Consider the following 13,528-nt stretch of genomic DNA (forward strand, 5'->3'; position numbering starts at 1 on the left):
GTAATATGGTGTCTTGGGTTTTTCCTTCTGCCGAAATAATGTTTTTTGGGGACAGATGAGTGATGAGTGATCAAGACGGCTGTTACAACTAGCATGCTTCTCTCTGGAGAGACCAGGGATGATTAGGTGCTTGTTTACTGAGGTCTGTTGACAACCTGCATTATAGCACTCTGAAAAGACCCCGTTTAAAAGAAAAGAGAAGGAATTCCAAGTGTTGTTTGTAGATAACTTTCCGAGGTGCTGTGGCATTAACTACTCATTTAGATTTATTTATTTTTTTAATGCTACCCTTCCACAAAGTGTTCTGTACAGTTTATAAAAGTTATGAATCGGTTAAATAAAGACACAAGAAAATAACATCAGGGTATGTATTAACAGGGACACGGGGGGCGCTGTGGGTTAAACTACAGAGCCTAGGACTTGCCAATCAGAAGGTCAGCGGTTCGAATCCCCGCGACGGGGGGGAGCTCCCATTGCTCAGTCCCTGCTCCTGCCAACCTAGCAGTTCAAAAGCACGTCAAAGTGCAAGTAGATAAATAGGTATCGCTCCAGTGGCGCTGCTCTGGTTCGCCAGAAGCGGCTTAGTCATGCTGGCCACATGACCCGGAAGCTGTACGTCGGCTCCCTCGGCCAATAAAGCGAGATGAGCACCACAACCCCAGAGTCTGCCACGACTGGACCTAATGGTCAGGGGTCCCTTTACCTTTACCTTTATGTATTAACAACAATATCAGTGCAGCCAATACAAGATCATAGGGAACTTCCTACTGAATCTATTCGTCCATCATGCTCAGTGTTGTCTACACAGACAGGTAGAAGCTCTTCAGGGTTTTAGGTAAAGGGCCTCACCCAGCCCTACCAAGAGATGCTGGGAATTGAGCATGGGGCATTCTAAATACAAAGAAGATGCTCTACTGTTGAGCTACAGCCAATCATTGGGCGGGGGGGAATAATTATTGTGAAGTATCTAAGATGCATATAACTTTAAAAAAAAGATTTGCAAAATAAAAATAACTTTACCTGGTGCTGGAAAGACCACAGTGTAGGTATCAGGCAAAAGGCCCGCTCCTTAGTAACCACACATCTCATTTGGTGGAGGCATCAAGAGTACAACCTCTAATGAAGATCTTAAGGCATATGCAGAAAAAGGTGAACCTTCCAGTAGCATGGCCCCAAGCCATTTAGGAGATTAAAAAATAATATTAGCACCTTGAATTCGGCACAGAAATATTTTGAAGTCAGTGCAGATGTTAAAGTCCTGATGTGATAATTAATATTCTCACTGTTCTATATTGGAGCAGCTGAGTTTCCAGACTTTTTCCACAGTTAGCCCAATTAATCCACTAGCCCCTTGTAAATCTGGATTACTTGCAACTAATTTTTTTCCTTCCTGGCTGCTATTGCCAGGATCAAATACAAGAGAAATCAACATTTAAAAATGTATTCAGAATAATTGGGGGGGAAGGGGTTGAATACTATTCTGTCCTGGCTTTGGCTTCCAAAATAGATGTATGAATTATTCACTCTTCATAACACTACGCTACAAGTCATTTTTCGTGGCTCTTTTCTATCATATTAACACTTCTCTGAGTGTTGAAGGCAAATCTGAATTTCCCTCACTTTGTGACAAGTGCTCTGATCGGACTAGTAGGCTTAAAGCTGGCAAACGTGTTCCAGCAGATATGAGACTGACAGGTGTTTAGGATGGAGCTGTCTGCATGGTGCAAGTTTAGCAGAAAGAATCGAGACTGCTGAGGCTAGCAGAACTGGGAAATGCTCCAGGGATTAGATGGGGAGGTATGTTTTGGAAGGGGGAGTAACACATGCCCTGACTTTAATTTTCTTTATTTGTCATGCACTTGACACTAGCTTAAAACCATTCTCACTACAGCCTCAAGTAGCTGAAATGGATGGGTTCTCTGCATGGAGAGCTAGATCACATTCCTGATCTACAGGAATGCAGCATCCCCATTCCCAAATATTAGTGCTAACTCTAGTCAACTTCAGCCGCTGCCCCCCACCCACCCACAACCTCTTGGATACCACTGAGCTTCTGTTCCTGCCTACCACCTCCGTGGTCTCTGATCCACCACACTATTAATTTAGAGCCAAAAAGCCATGCTGATTTTACCATTAAGGGTCCCTGGAGCCCTTAAGCAAAAACATGTTGCCCTCTTTCAGTGATTAGGGATTAGTTGTATTCTGTAAAAGTCTTTACATTTTTGTTTCCTGAAGACATGAGAACTGCATTAGCATTGAAGCTGAGGAGGAAACGACAGAGAGGTTTTTAAGCCAAAGCTGTGCACGTTTCTGCACCAAGTAATCCAAATGTGGTTTTGGTGCCCGGAATAAATAGTGCAACTTACATAATGCATATTGCAACATTTGGATGTGATTGTTTTTCATTATATAGTCTACTTCAAGGAATTTGCAGCCCCCCCCCCTTCCCACGCCAATGAAAAATATAGAAGAACATAGATCTGGTGGGGAAATGGTGAAGCAGACTAGAGAATAGAGCCAAGGGAATGACAGAAGAATCCCTGTCCAGCTTGTAGAAATCTTTCATCAAAACATGCCTGCGCACATCCAAATCTTCCCCCACCCTAGCACCAAGTGTAACTGTACTCTTCGCTACCAAAAGGAAACAGCTTAGACAAACACGCCTCCCTTTTCATCCGAAGAGGCGCCACTTCATACATGCACTCTGTGATGTGGTGTCCGCAATGGATGCAAACCATATGGGCACTTCTCCACATGGTATGTCGTTTGTGTGAAGCGCTGCCCTTGTGATTCAAGCCAGTTTTAACTGCGCCAGCAAAGCCTTGGAGGTTGTGCAAGCTTTGTTGGCCAGGAACTATGTGTCCAAGGCTTTACACAAGGTTTGCCATGTGGCAGGGCACACATGGCTCACATCCTTGGTGGCCATCACACCATGGCCACACACACATCCATATTAACCTCTACCTGGACTAGGCCTGCAGAAAGCAATCCATTCGCTGTATGTGGTATGTTTATTTGCTGGAGGAGTTATATAAAGATCATCCATCTGCTTCCTTTTTTTAAAAAAATGAAGAGAATACAACATTCTATTATTAACAAAAAGCAAAAGCAGTTGTCTGTGTAAATTCTTGTTCTAATTGCTCGGGGAAAATAATGGAGATTGGAAAGTGATATTTCTATTATTATACACGGGGATTTAGTGAGAGGCAGTGGCGAGCAATAAAATCTGTATTGTAGTTTCCTGCTTCCAGCGTTTAGGGACATACCTGCTTTAAATAGTTCACTAGAACACTACAGATTACGCCTAGCATTAAGCATGACTAATTTTATTAGCAGGAGTACTCTGGTGGTTGAAGAGTGACTTGTGATTGGCTCTAGCTAAAAATGAGTAGGCATATCAGAGGTGAGTGTGACAAATAGGGTTTTTTTAATATAAAAAGATGAGAAGAGGAGGAAGGAGACATTGTGCAGAAGTCTCAGAGGGCGACATGAAATGAAGACCCTCAACAGGAGCTACTCTAATAAGACCTGGAAGCAAAGGGCTGGCAAAGGAGAGTGCAACCCTCAACCACTGGGACAGTAAGGAGGACAAAGGAAAATGGGAAGAGCACAGCCTGGAGGGCCTTGTAAGGTAAAATACCTGAAGGAAAAGGGAGAGAACCCTAGTGAAGGATTAAGGACAATTGCTGCAACATTGTCTGGGTCAGGGCTGCTTTTATATATGGAGTACCAATTAGTTGTGGACTCAGCTGATTTAGGCAGGAATGGGAAACCTTTGGTTCTCTGGATGCTGTTCAACTCCCATGAGTCCTAGCCAACATAGCAAGTGGTCAGGGATGATAGGAGTTGGAGTCCTACAACATATGGATGTCCACCATTTCCCCATCCTTGAGCTAAGGATAGAATGGGGGGGAGAGAGACTTCCAGTCCCAGCTCTAAGCTAGTGTTCAAGTGTGATGCTGCCCATTACTCCAAAGATAGTGACTCTTGTCCAGGTAGGGTGGCACTCCCACTATAGGAAGAATGTATGGGTTGCGCCTAGATCCTGCTTTGTCACTGGAGGCACAGTTGACCACAGTCGCACTGAATGCCTTCTACCAGATGCAGCTAGCATGCCAACTCCGATCCTTTCTGGATAGAGATAGCTGAGCCTCAGTCATCCATGTTTTGGTAACCTCCAGCTTAGACTTCGGTAATGTGTTATATGTGGGGCTGCCTTTGAAAAGAGTTTGGAAAGTACCATTAGTTCAAAATACAGCTGCTAGATTGCTAACTAGAACCAGATGCAGTGATCACAAAATGCCAGTGCTTCGTTAATTGCACTGGATCCTTGTCTTGTTGAGTTCAGTTAAGTTCTTAACTCCTAAAGCCCTTAATGGCTTAGGTCCAAGTTGCATGATGAATCTTATTCTTCTTTATCAGTCAAGGTCATTTTCGAAGGCCATCACTTTTGGATGGCCCTGCCACCACAGATTCAGTGGGAGGTGACAAGGAAAAGGGTCTGCTTGGTGGTGGTGCCCTGGTTGTAGAATTCTCTCTCCAGGGAAAAAAACAAAAACTTGCCTGGTACCTACTGGCATCATTTTTATTCTCCCAGGCATTTTAACTGGGTTTTATTTTGAGTGTTTGGTACTTATACTGTTCTGTAACCTGCTCTTTTAGCTTCTGTTCTTGTTTTTATTGTATACCTGTTATTCTTTTCTATGGTATTATTTTATTTCTGTTTTGATTATAATCTGCTCCTGGGAAGTTTCTTTGAACTGCATGGTATAAAGTAACTAAAATAAATAGGCAGGAATGCTAGTTTATTGCTGATCTTGAAAGTGGAGCTGCCTAAATGGATGGGAGCTGCCTGTGCAGAGCACACTAAGCTGAGGACTGGGATGGTTGCTTTGGAGGATAAAGGGCAGGCTATGTCTGCAGGAAAGCTTTTCCCACTCACAGTGAACACTTTTGGAATGCACTCAAAATATGGGAAGCAGCCTTGGGAGAAAATGAAGGAAAGCACAATATGATATTCTATTTTTTTCATGTCCAGGTGGTTTTCATGCATTGGGTGGACTGTGCAAGGGTGGCAAGTGGGTCTTCTTGGATGCGCTTAATGAGACCAAAGAAAAATGTTCACTAAAACTTCCAGCAAGGCTTCAGAGCCATGCTTTTACAACATTCACTCTACACTTGTTTTAGTGTACACCCACAAAGGACAGTTTATGTTCGTTTACAAATGCAGTGTCCACTAAATAGTAAAACAGAGTACTTGTATTAACTACTGTTCACTCTGTATGTCCACATCCATTCTTAAGACTTTACTCCCAGCTTGTTAAGCATGGCAAGCTGTTTTGGTCAATTTTTTTTAGGGGGACATTGCTTAAGGACTTGGTAGCTAACATAAGGCAAGCAAGCTTCTTCTTAATTCTCTTGGTAAAGTTCTGCCCTTGGTAAGACTTGTCCTTGGTAAGGCAGTGCAGTAATTCTAGCTGCTTTGTTTTCCTGCTTGCATCTGTCTCACGTATCGATTGCTTGCTCACTCTCTCCAATTGCAGCAGTATACTCTAATTCGCAGTTATGGAATTTTGTGCCGTATTCAGGAGTGGTGCTGCATCACTGAAGGTCACTGATTAGTGTGGTAGTTGTACAAAGTCCCAATCAAGGCTTCCTGAGTGAGTTTCAACTCAGGGAAGTTGGAATGTATATGACAGAATGGAGGTAGGAAAGTCAAGAGCAAAAGCATTTTAAGCAACGGTGTTATGAACAAACAAAACAAAACCTAACACAGGGAATTGCTGTTATCATTGGCTATAGAATTTAAAGCTACTTATAAAAGACAACTATTTTCTTAAAGCTTTTGTACCTCTTTCTTCAGCAAAAAAGAGGGGGTTCTATAAGAATTAGAAGTCATCCACATGGAGAATGATAAGCTGACTTTTAGTTGCTCTGCACAGATGTGGAAAGTGAAGCCTGTGGAGATATGCTATTCTACTATGCTCCTTGGAGAGTGAAGGGCTAGGATAGCATATACTCCATGTGATGAAGAAGATCTCAGGTATATGGCAGCCATACAGACCAATGGGCCAATGCCTGATTTTGTATTAAGGCACTTTTATGCTCCAGAGAAATTTGTGGGGACGACACTTATTCCAGGAACTTGATTAGATTATTCTGGGGTGCTCTCCATTTATATATTCCACACTCTATGGCTCAGTGCCTAACAGGGCTTACTGATGGTCTCTTACCCAGGGCCCCTGAAAATCATAAAGCCAACTGTGCATTTATAATGGTGCTGTCACTTTTTCAGGGACAGTGTCATGCTACAAATCTGCAAGAAATAAAGTGGATCCATTAAAATTGGGGTGGGGAATCTCTGGTGCGCAATCCAAGCATGGCCTGCCAGGCCTCCCCATGCAGCTGGTTGGTCTCTCCTGCAGCCCCACTCCTTCCAATGCCCATTTCTCCTTCTTGGCTGCTTCTGTGTGAAACAGAGGACAGGGACAAGCTGGTGGTGCAGAAACAGACCATAACACGCACAGCAAAGGAAACGCAAGAGATGTATATGAGAGGAGGGAGTGTGGGGATAAATGGATGTGAGTAAATGAGTGTGTGTGTGTGTGTGTGTGTGTGTGTGTGTTGGTGTTGGTGTAGAGATGTGTGAAGTGGGAGGATTGTGTAGATTAATTGGTGTGTGTAGTCTTGGCCCCATCCCCTTCTGGATTTCGCCCTGTCTATTGCTGGCCAAAAAAAGAGAAAAGTTCCCCACTGAATCAATTTAAGGATACCTTTCTGGTGGAACCAGCAGAAATATAAGTAAATATATTTGCTTTTTACCTTGAGAATGTGAATGATAACAGTGTATTCAGAAAAAAATACAAACTGCTGAAGCTTTGCCGAAGAGCAGAATACATAGAGATTTTCTCCAAATGCGTAGCAATGTTCAGAAATCCCAGTCAGGAAATAAGGCCGCAAGTGACAGTGAGTTAGATTAAAACCATACATTCAAACTTCTTGCAGAAGTGAACCATTGTCCAAGGGCCTACATCTGAAGAATGATGTCTGGTTATACGGTGCCAGACTCTGTTTACAGGCGCTTAGATTGTTACCCGTGAGGTCAAATGGGATACAGTTTAATTTCTCAGCCAAGGAGCATGGGGTTTCCAGGGAAGCACTACTGAGGCTACTGCTGTATTTTTAAAAGTTGAGCAAAATTAAAGACATGTTGACAGGATACATCACAGGCAACTGAATTCAGCACACACACAAATAAATCTATTTTATTTATTTTTATTAGATTTATATACCTCCCTTCATCACAAGATCTCAGGGCAATATCTCAATTGACTGAAACCAGAATCTGTAGGCCAATGCCCTTAATTCACATCATTATACCATAGGCTTTTCCTCATCTTTTGCAGAAACTGGAGTTTTGGTCAACTGTTCTGGCCATAAGGGGAAGAATGTATGTTGCAGTCACAGCTCTTGATAACTTACGTCCTTTCTCCATTACAGTGCATTTAAATAGTCAAGCTAAATGCATCTTGAAAGCTTTCTCTCAAAAATTATCCCCTGGGTACTCTGAGAATCCTAAGCTGTCAGTTGCTTCAGAATACCCATCTCATTCATTGTTGTAATATTTTTTTTTAACCATTGTGGTAGCAAAGATGCATCCCCATATTCAGCGATAACCCAAATTCAGCCACAGCTCTTTCTTTACATCTAGCTTCACATTTCTATGGCTGTTTGGAAGACTGGTTGTGTGCCCAGCCACAGAGTCCACTCTCCTGGTGCGCCTAACTGCTGAGTGGGAAAATGAATGGATACAACAACCACCTGGGATTTAAACGGCCACAGCTTTATTGATTTCAGATGTAGGAAGCTTTGGCATAGGCATTGGGCGTGTATCCCTCTCAGCCCTGTCCCCCTTGCTCAGGAACTGAGGCAAGACAGGGTCTATTCGGGGGTGGATCCATCGCAAAACGCAGGTTTACGCAAATGGCCCCCAAACGCTGAGGGAAGCTCTGTGGCCTGCTAGCCCTACACACTTTGCTCTTTGGACAGAGACTTCCTTCTAGACCCATCTAACGGGGTACCCTGTTAACGCCACCCCAGGGAACAGGGGGTGGATGAGTCACCACTTCACCACACCCTGATTGGATGAAAGACTATAGGATTCCGCCCAAGGCCTAAACCGCCAAAGTTGTGCTATGGGGAAGGTGAAACCTGCCGAGCAGGAGAAATTGCTTCCCGGCTCCGAATACAGCAACTGCCAAAAGACCACAGCAAAGCTCACCTAGCTGAAAAGAAATGGTTAGAGCAGTAATCAACTATTAATGAAGGGAGAGGAAGGGTGGGTGACACTCCTGGCCAACTGGATGCTGTGCTGAGTGGTCGGCCAGGCTAAGTAGATGGCCATCCCTCCCCGGGCCGCTGCGGATTGGCTCATTTGAAGGACAGGTTAGGTGGGAACCCGTGAGCTTTCGCAGTGGCCAGAGGGGACAGGGAAACAATCTAAAAAGGGGCTGCATGTCCGGGGGGGAGAGGAGGCGCCGCGTTAGGCCACAACCGCCGCTCTCCTGCAAGACGGTAAGCGGCCATTACAATCGTATAAAGCACAGGGTTTATTACAGCAGTGTGAAAGAAAGCATGGCAAAAATACATAGATGTTTTAAGGTGAAATGCCACAAATTGGTCATTGTAAAATGACAATACTATTCAGATGTCCCATTTATGCTGCTGTGTTTATATCTCTATGGGATAAGTGTGTTGTGTAAAAGCACAAAAATCCTGTAATTCACACAAGTGCTCTCCCAAATGCACATTTTCAGTTCCATTTTACCTTTTCAGATTGGAGTCATTTTATTTCTTTAAAGTTCCTGTATTTGAGCTAGCTGCTACTTCAACTTACCTTTTTCCCACTCCCTTTGAATGAAGAAAGATATGTTGTTAGGATGCTATTAACATGCTAGTTTTGTCTTTCAGGGTCATTAGCCGAGCACAAGGGCTGAAGCTGGTGGTGGAAACCCTGATGTCATCCCTAAAACCCATTGGAAACATTGTTGTCATCTGCTGTGCTTTCTTCATCATTTTTGGCATCTTGGGAGTCCAGGTAGGCTTTGCACAGGATTCACTGAAAGTAGAAAAGACCAGACGGTCCATGTGCTCAAATTCACCGCATGGAATTGGAGACTTTCCTATACAGAGACTCTCACAACCCTATATGCCTCTGGAAAGGTGCAAGATTCCATGAGTGCTTATAGAACAAATAATAAGTCCATGTGTTTCAGAGCTGCTTCACAAATTACTTTTTTCTAGAAATGCAGTCAAAATATTTGATTTTAGCTGCAAAACCGTTTTGTATCTCTTTTGTAGGAAATGTATACTTTTTGTGCATTCCACTGTGAGCTTCATTAAGCAAAAGTGTGTTTTCAGCATCACTGTAGCACATTTGGAGGGAGGGGGCTGGTAACCTATAATGGATGGTTACCCTTTTCAGAGCCTGAGGGCTTGCATTCCGTTCTGCCCAACCTTCCAGGGGCCCACATGCCAATGGGCAGAGACAAAGTGTGCAGAACAATACATGTGAATTTTGCCTCTTGTCTAGTCTGTGTCCTCCATCCAGCCGAGAGGCATAGTCAGAGACCAAGGGTTCATTCTAGACAGGCAGAAACACTCCATGATGAGACTGGTGACGGGGTGCATGGGTTGGGGGGAACCCCAAGGTCCAAACAGAGCCCACATTTGGTCCCTGGGCCTGAGGTTCTGTTTCCTTGGCCTGTAAGCTCCCTGTTGCATGTACATGCGTGGTAAGAAACATGCTACAGAACTTGTGAAGCAGCTCTCAGACAAACAAGTCTCTACACACTGTTGGGGGGGGGAATCAGGCCACTAACTAGTAGAATACAAATGAAAATTCCTTCCAACCCAAACATTGAATGAAAACCTACTAAGCCTCTCCAAGATACATTTAGCAGCTTTAATGTAGTATTCCCAGTGATTTGTTTCTTAATCAATTGCACAGTTTATAATGGCTTAGTAATATCCAGTGGTCCCATTTGTTCTCTTCATATTTTATTTATAGAGCTATGCCTTGATGTATAGGTTGGAATATGTATTATATCACTATAACTATAAAACGTCTGATTTTTTTATTTTTTATTTTTTTTTTTGGAAGTCATCCTGAGCATTTACCGAAAGTTTTATCTCTTCAGTCTCCCACTTTCCAGATACAGAAATCTGATTTAGTAATCTTGTTTTGATCTCTTCCCTAATGTGCTGGTTGCAATGCCCCATATTTGCTTGCTGCAGTTCCCAATATTTGCTTCAACTGCTGTAGAGTAGGCACTAGTAACTAACCTGTCATGGAGACAGAGGTGATGAAATACAATAATGGAAAGTACAGGGTGTAGCTTGATCCCCTAGTCCCTAAGCCTTTCAGAAAATGCTGTGTTGGGGGAAATCATCAACCTTTGGTATGCATCCAGTGTTGTGCTTTTCAACACTTCTACCCCCCAAGTATAGTACTCTTAGGTTAAAAAAAAAAAAAAAGATTAAATGTCACCACCTATGAAATATATGGGTTTGCATTGATCTCTATTGTTTGGCTTGCTCAAACAGAGGCCTAAACGCTTGGCATCACTTTTTGAGTTCAAATAAAGAGGTGATGTTTAAAGAGTCCAGTGGGAAACGAACCTTGCCATAGGGAAGCAAAGCATGATAATGCCAATAACTTTTGTCACTCAATAAAATAGTGCAAATGTCTCAACCTAGCCTGATGCAGGCCGCTGCACTGACATCCATCATAGTAGCTGTCACGCTCTGCTGCTTCCTGTTTGCCATTGAAAAAGCGACAATATTAATCATCTGGGGTTTCGATACCTTTCACCCTGTTGGTAATTGTATCTGACGCTGTTGAAGTCAATGCCTTGGGGTCACCAGATTCACAATACAGTGTGAGGCCTGTGCTTCAAGGGTTGTGTGCACCACAGAATTTCGACCACTGTGACTGCACAAGCAGGAGAAGCGGCACCTTTCAAAATTCTTCTGTCACTTTAACAGATGTGGAACACCTGTCCCTTATCTGGCAGTCCTAGACAGAGTGAGTGAGATCTCACAGAAAATGTTGGACTCCTTTGGGAGGAGGGGCAGGATACAGATTGATTGATTGATTGATTGATTGATTGAATAAGTGTGATGATGGGAGGCCTTTCCTTCATTCTACTTACAGGCAGAGGTATAGAATCAGTTGGGGTCTAGAAAAGGAGCTGATCTCTTTATCCATGTATATGATTTAACTAGCAAAGGTCTGTGCAAAATTCCTCCCTCTAGTAGACTGAATAATGTCTTTGTCTGATCAAATGCATGTGTAGACCCAAGGTGATTTCAGGAGCATGAAAGGGCATAACTGTGAAGTCAGCAGGGTAAATGGACCCTGGTACTGGATAAAAGCAAGCAAATACTGTCTTGTAACCTAAATAATAATCCAAGGTAGGAAATGTATTTCCAAGCAGCAGTTCAGAAGTTGTCAGAACTGTGAGGAAATGATAGCCAGGGCTGGATTTAGCAGTAGACATACACAGACACCAGGGTTGTGCCTTGCAAAAGAAGGTTTGTTGTTGTTTGGTGAGGAGGCAGATTGACAGGAGGCCAACTCTAGCCACCTCCCTTTCCTGAACAAGTGCTCAGCACAATTACCATTGACATTATAGTGCTACTTGGATATTTATAGGGCCCCAATTGCTGGATGATCCCAGGTAATTATGTATAACATGCATTGGAAAGGCGAAATTTCTTTCCAGTTAGGAGCAGCCACTCATGTGGAAGCTTCCAATTACACATGGCTCTTAATCTTCACTGGATTGGGGGCAATTGTTTATGAGCTTGTATATACTACAGGCTTCCTGTACATTAGGGCCGAACTGCAGTGAGTCACATTCTGTAGCAAAAATTAGCCTTGGGCATGTCTCATGGAAATATGGGAGATAAATATTTATAATAAACAAATAAAAAGTGTGGGTACCACTGGCAGTTATTTGCGGCCTTGTTTGCACCATTCAGGTTGTTTGGGTTGTACAGTCCCTGTCAAAGAGAGTAAGATATTCTGGACGTGGTACAATATTGTGTGTATGGGCAGAAATCATGAGGTAGTCCACCATCAACCAAGTACCCTTGAAGAAGAAGATTTGGTGGCTTGCTCCTTCCAAGTCCGTCAAGCCAACTCTTAAAAATCATGCTGAATAATTAGCTTTTCCCTCTATCAGTTCCTAAAACTTTGAATGTTATTGTGAAGACATTTTCACATGTATCGTGATGACTTCTTCCTGCAGCACTCGGTCAGTGGTGACCCTTAAGTAACTCTAGACCCTGGACTTCACAGTCTTATAGGGCGATGGTCATTTAGTTGTGAAGCACACAGTTGACATTTCTCTTCTCACCACGGCAATTCCATGCTTTGTAACTGCTTTTCCATTGCTAATACGTTAGAGCAAAGTCAAAGAAAAACCTGTTTGCTAGCCCTGATAAAAGAAATACTCTGAGCTTGTGCAGTTTTGCATTTTTATGGTACCATCATGGCTACAGAAATAAAATGGAGTTTGCTTTTGCTGCTTCATGCTAAACACATTTACTTGGGGGAAAGCATCGTTTCTTCTAGAAAAGGATAATATATCTTTAAGGAATGAGTAATAAAATGAACATCTGTAACCAAGTACATGCTTGACTTGCCACCTCCTAACTATAAAATATTTTGTTAAAAATAAGAAGGAAGGATGCTGTAGTGACTAGCTTCAGCCCTGGTGTTCCCTGGCATGTCCATGCCAGCACAGATGCAGATGTCAGGCCTGTTTGGAGCTGGCTCCATTATCTGCTGCTCCCTGGGTGGTGATTTGGGGGCCTTTTTGTTGGTTTTTATTTAAATGTCCCAGCTTTTAATTATTCAGAAGGCAGCTCACAAATAGAAGGAAAACCAATTAAATCAATTAAAACAGCAGCATAAAACCACAAATAAAAATAAATAAAAACAGCAGGACCAAAACACCATTCACTAAAAGATGGTGTTAATAAAACTTTGGGGGCCTGGTGCCAGACCTCAGGGCTTAAATGGGGCAGGTAAGACCTGTCCCTGATGACCACATGCCAAGTGTCTGAAGTTGGGGGCACCCAGACAAAAGCCTCCAGACATATCTCAGTGACCGGGCATTGTAAAGTCACATTTGCTAATTATTTTGCCATCTCTTGGTTTTCACAGTTGTTCAAAGGGAAGTTTTTTGTCTGCCAAGGGGAAGACACAAGGAACATTACCAACAGGTCGGACTGTGCAGAAGCCAGCTACAAATGGGTCCGACACAAGTATAATTTTGATAATCTCGGCCAGGTATTAATGGAATGGTAATCTGCTTCTTTGCTCCTTTATTTCCCTGATTCTAAGTGTTCTTGCCGATTTTGCAGCTACCGTGGCAAATGACACATTTCCTAGATGCAAAATGTGCACTTAAAATCCCCCATTTTAGCGTTCGTAAGTCTGCACAAGTTCCTTTCTGAA

At 43.0% G+C, this 13,528-nt stretch overlaps 1 protein-coding gene across 4 annotated transcripts in view; it reads left to right on the forward strand.

Annotated features, from left to right (window-relative positions):
• CACNA1G (calcium voltage-gated channel subunit alpha1 G) overlaps nucleotides 1-13,528 on the forward strand; it is a 323,416-nt gene that overhangs the window by 261,391 nt on the left and 48,497 nt on the right. For all 4 annotated transcript variants that reach the window (XM_083598000.1, XM_083597998.1, XM_083597999.1 and 1 more), the window contains 2 exons: nucleotides 8,971-9,097; nucleotides 13,235-13,360. In XM_083598000.1, coding sequence (XP_083454126.1) covers nucleotides 8,971-9,097; nucleotides 13,235-13,360 — 253 coding nt within the window. The remainder of the gene's footprint in view (nucleotides 1-8,970; nucleotides 9,098-13,234; nucleotides 13,361-13,528) is intronic.

This window comes from Podarcis filfolensis, assembly GCF_964270895.1.
Source record: "Podarcis filfolensis genome assembly, chromosome: 2".
NCBI lineage: Eukaryota > Metazoa > Chordata > Lepidosauria > Squamata > Lacertidae > Podarcis > Podarcis filfolensis.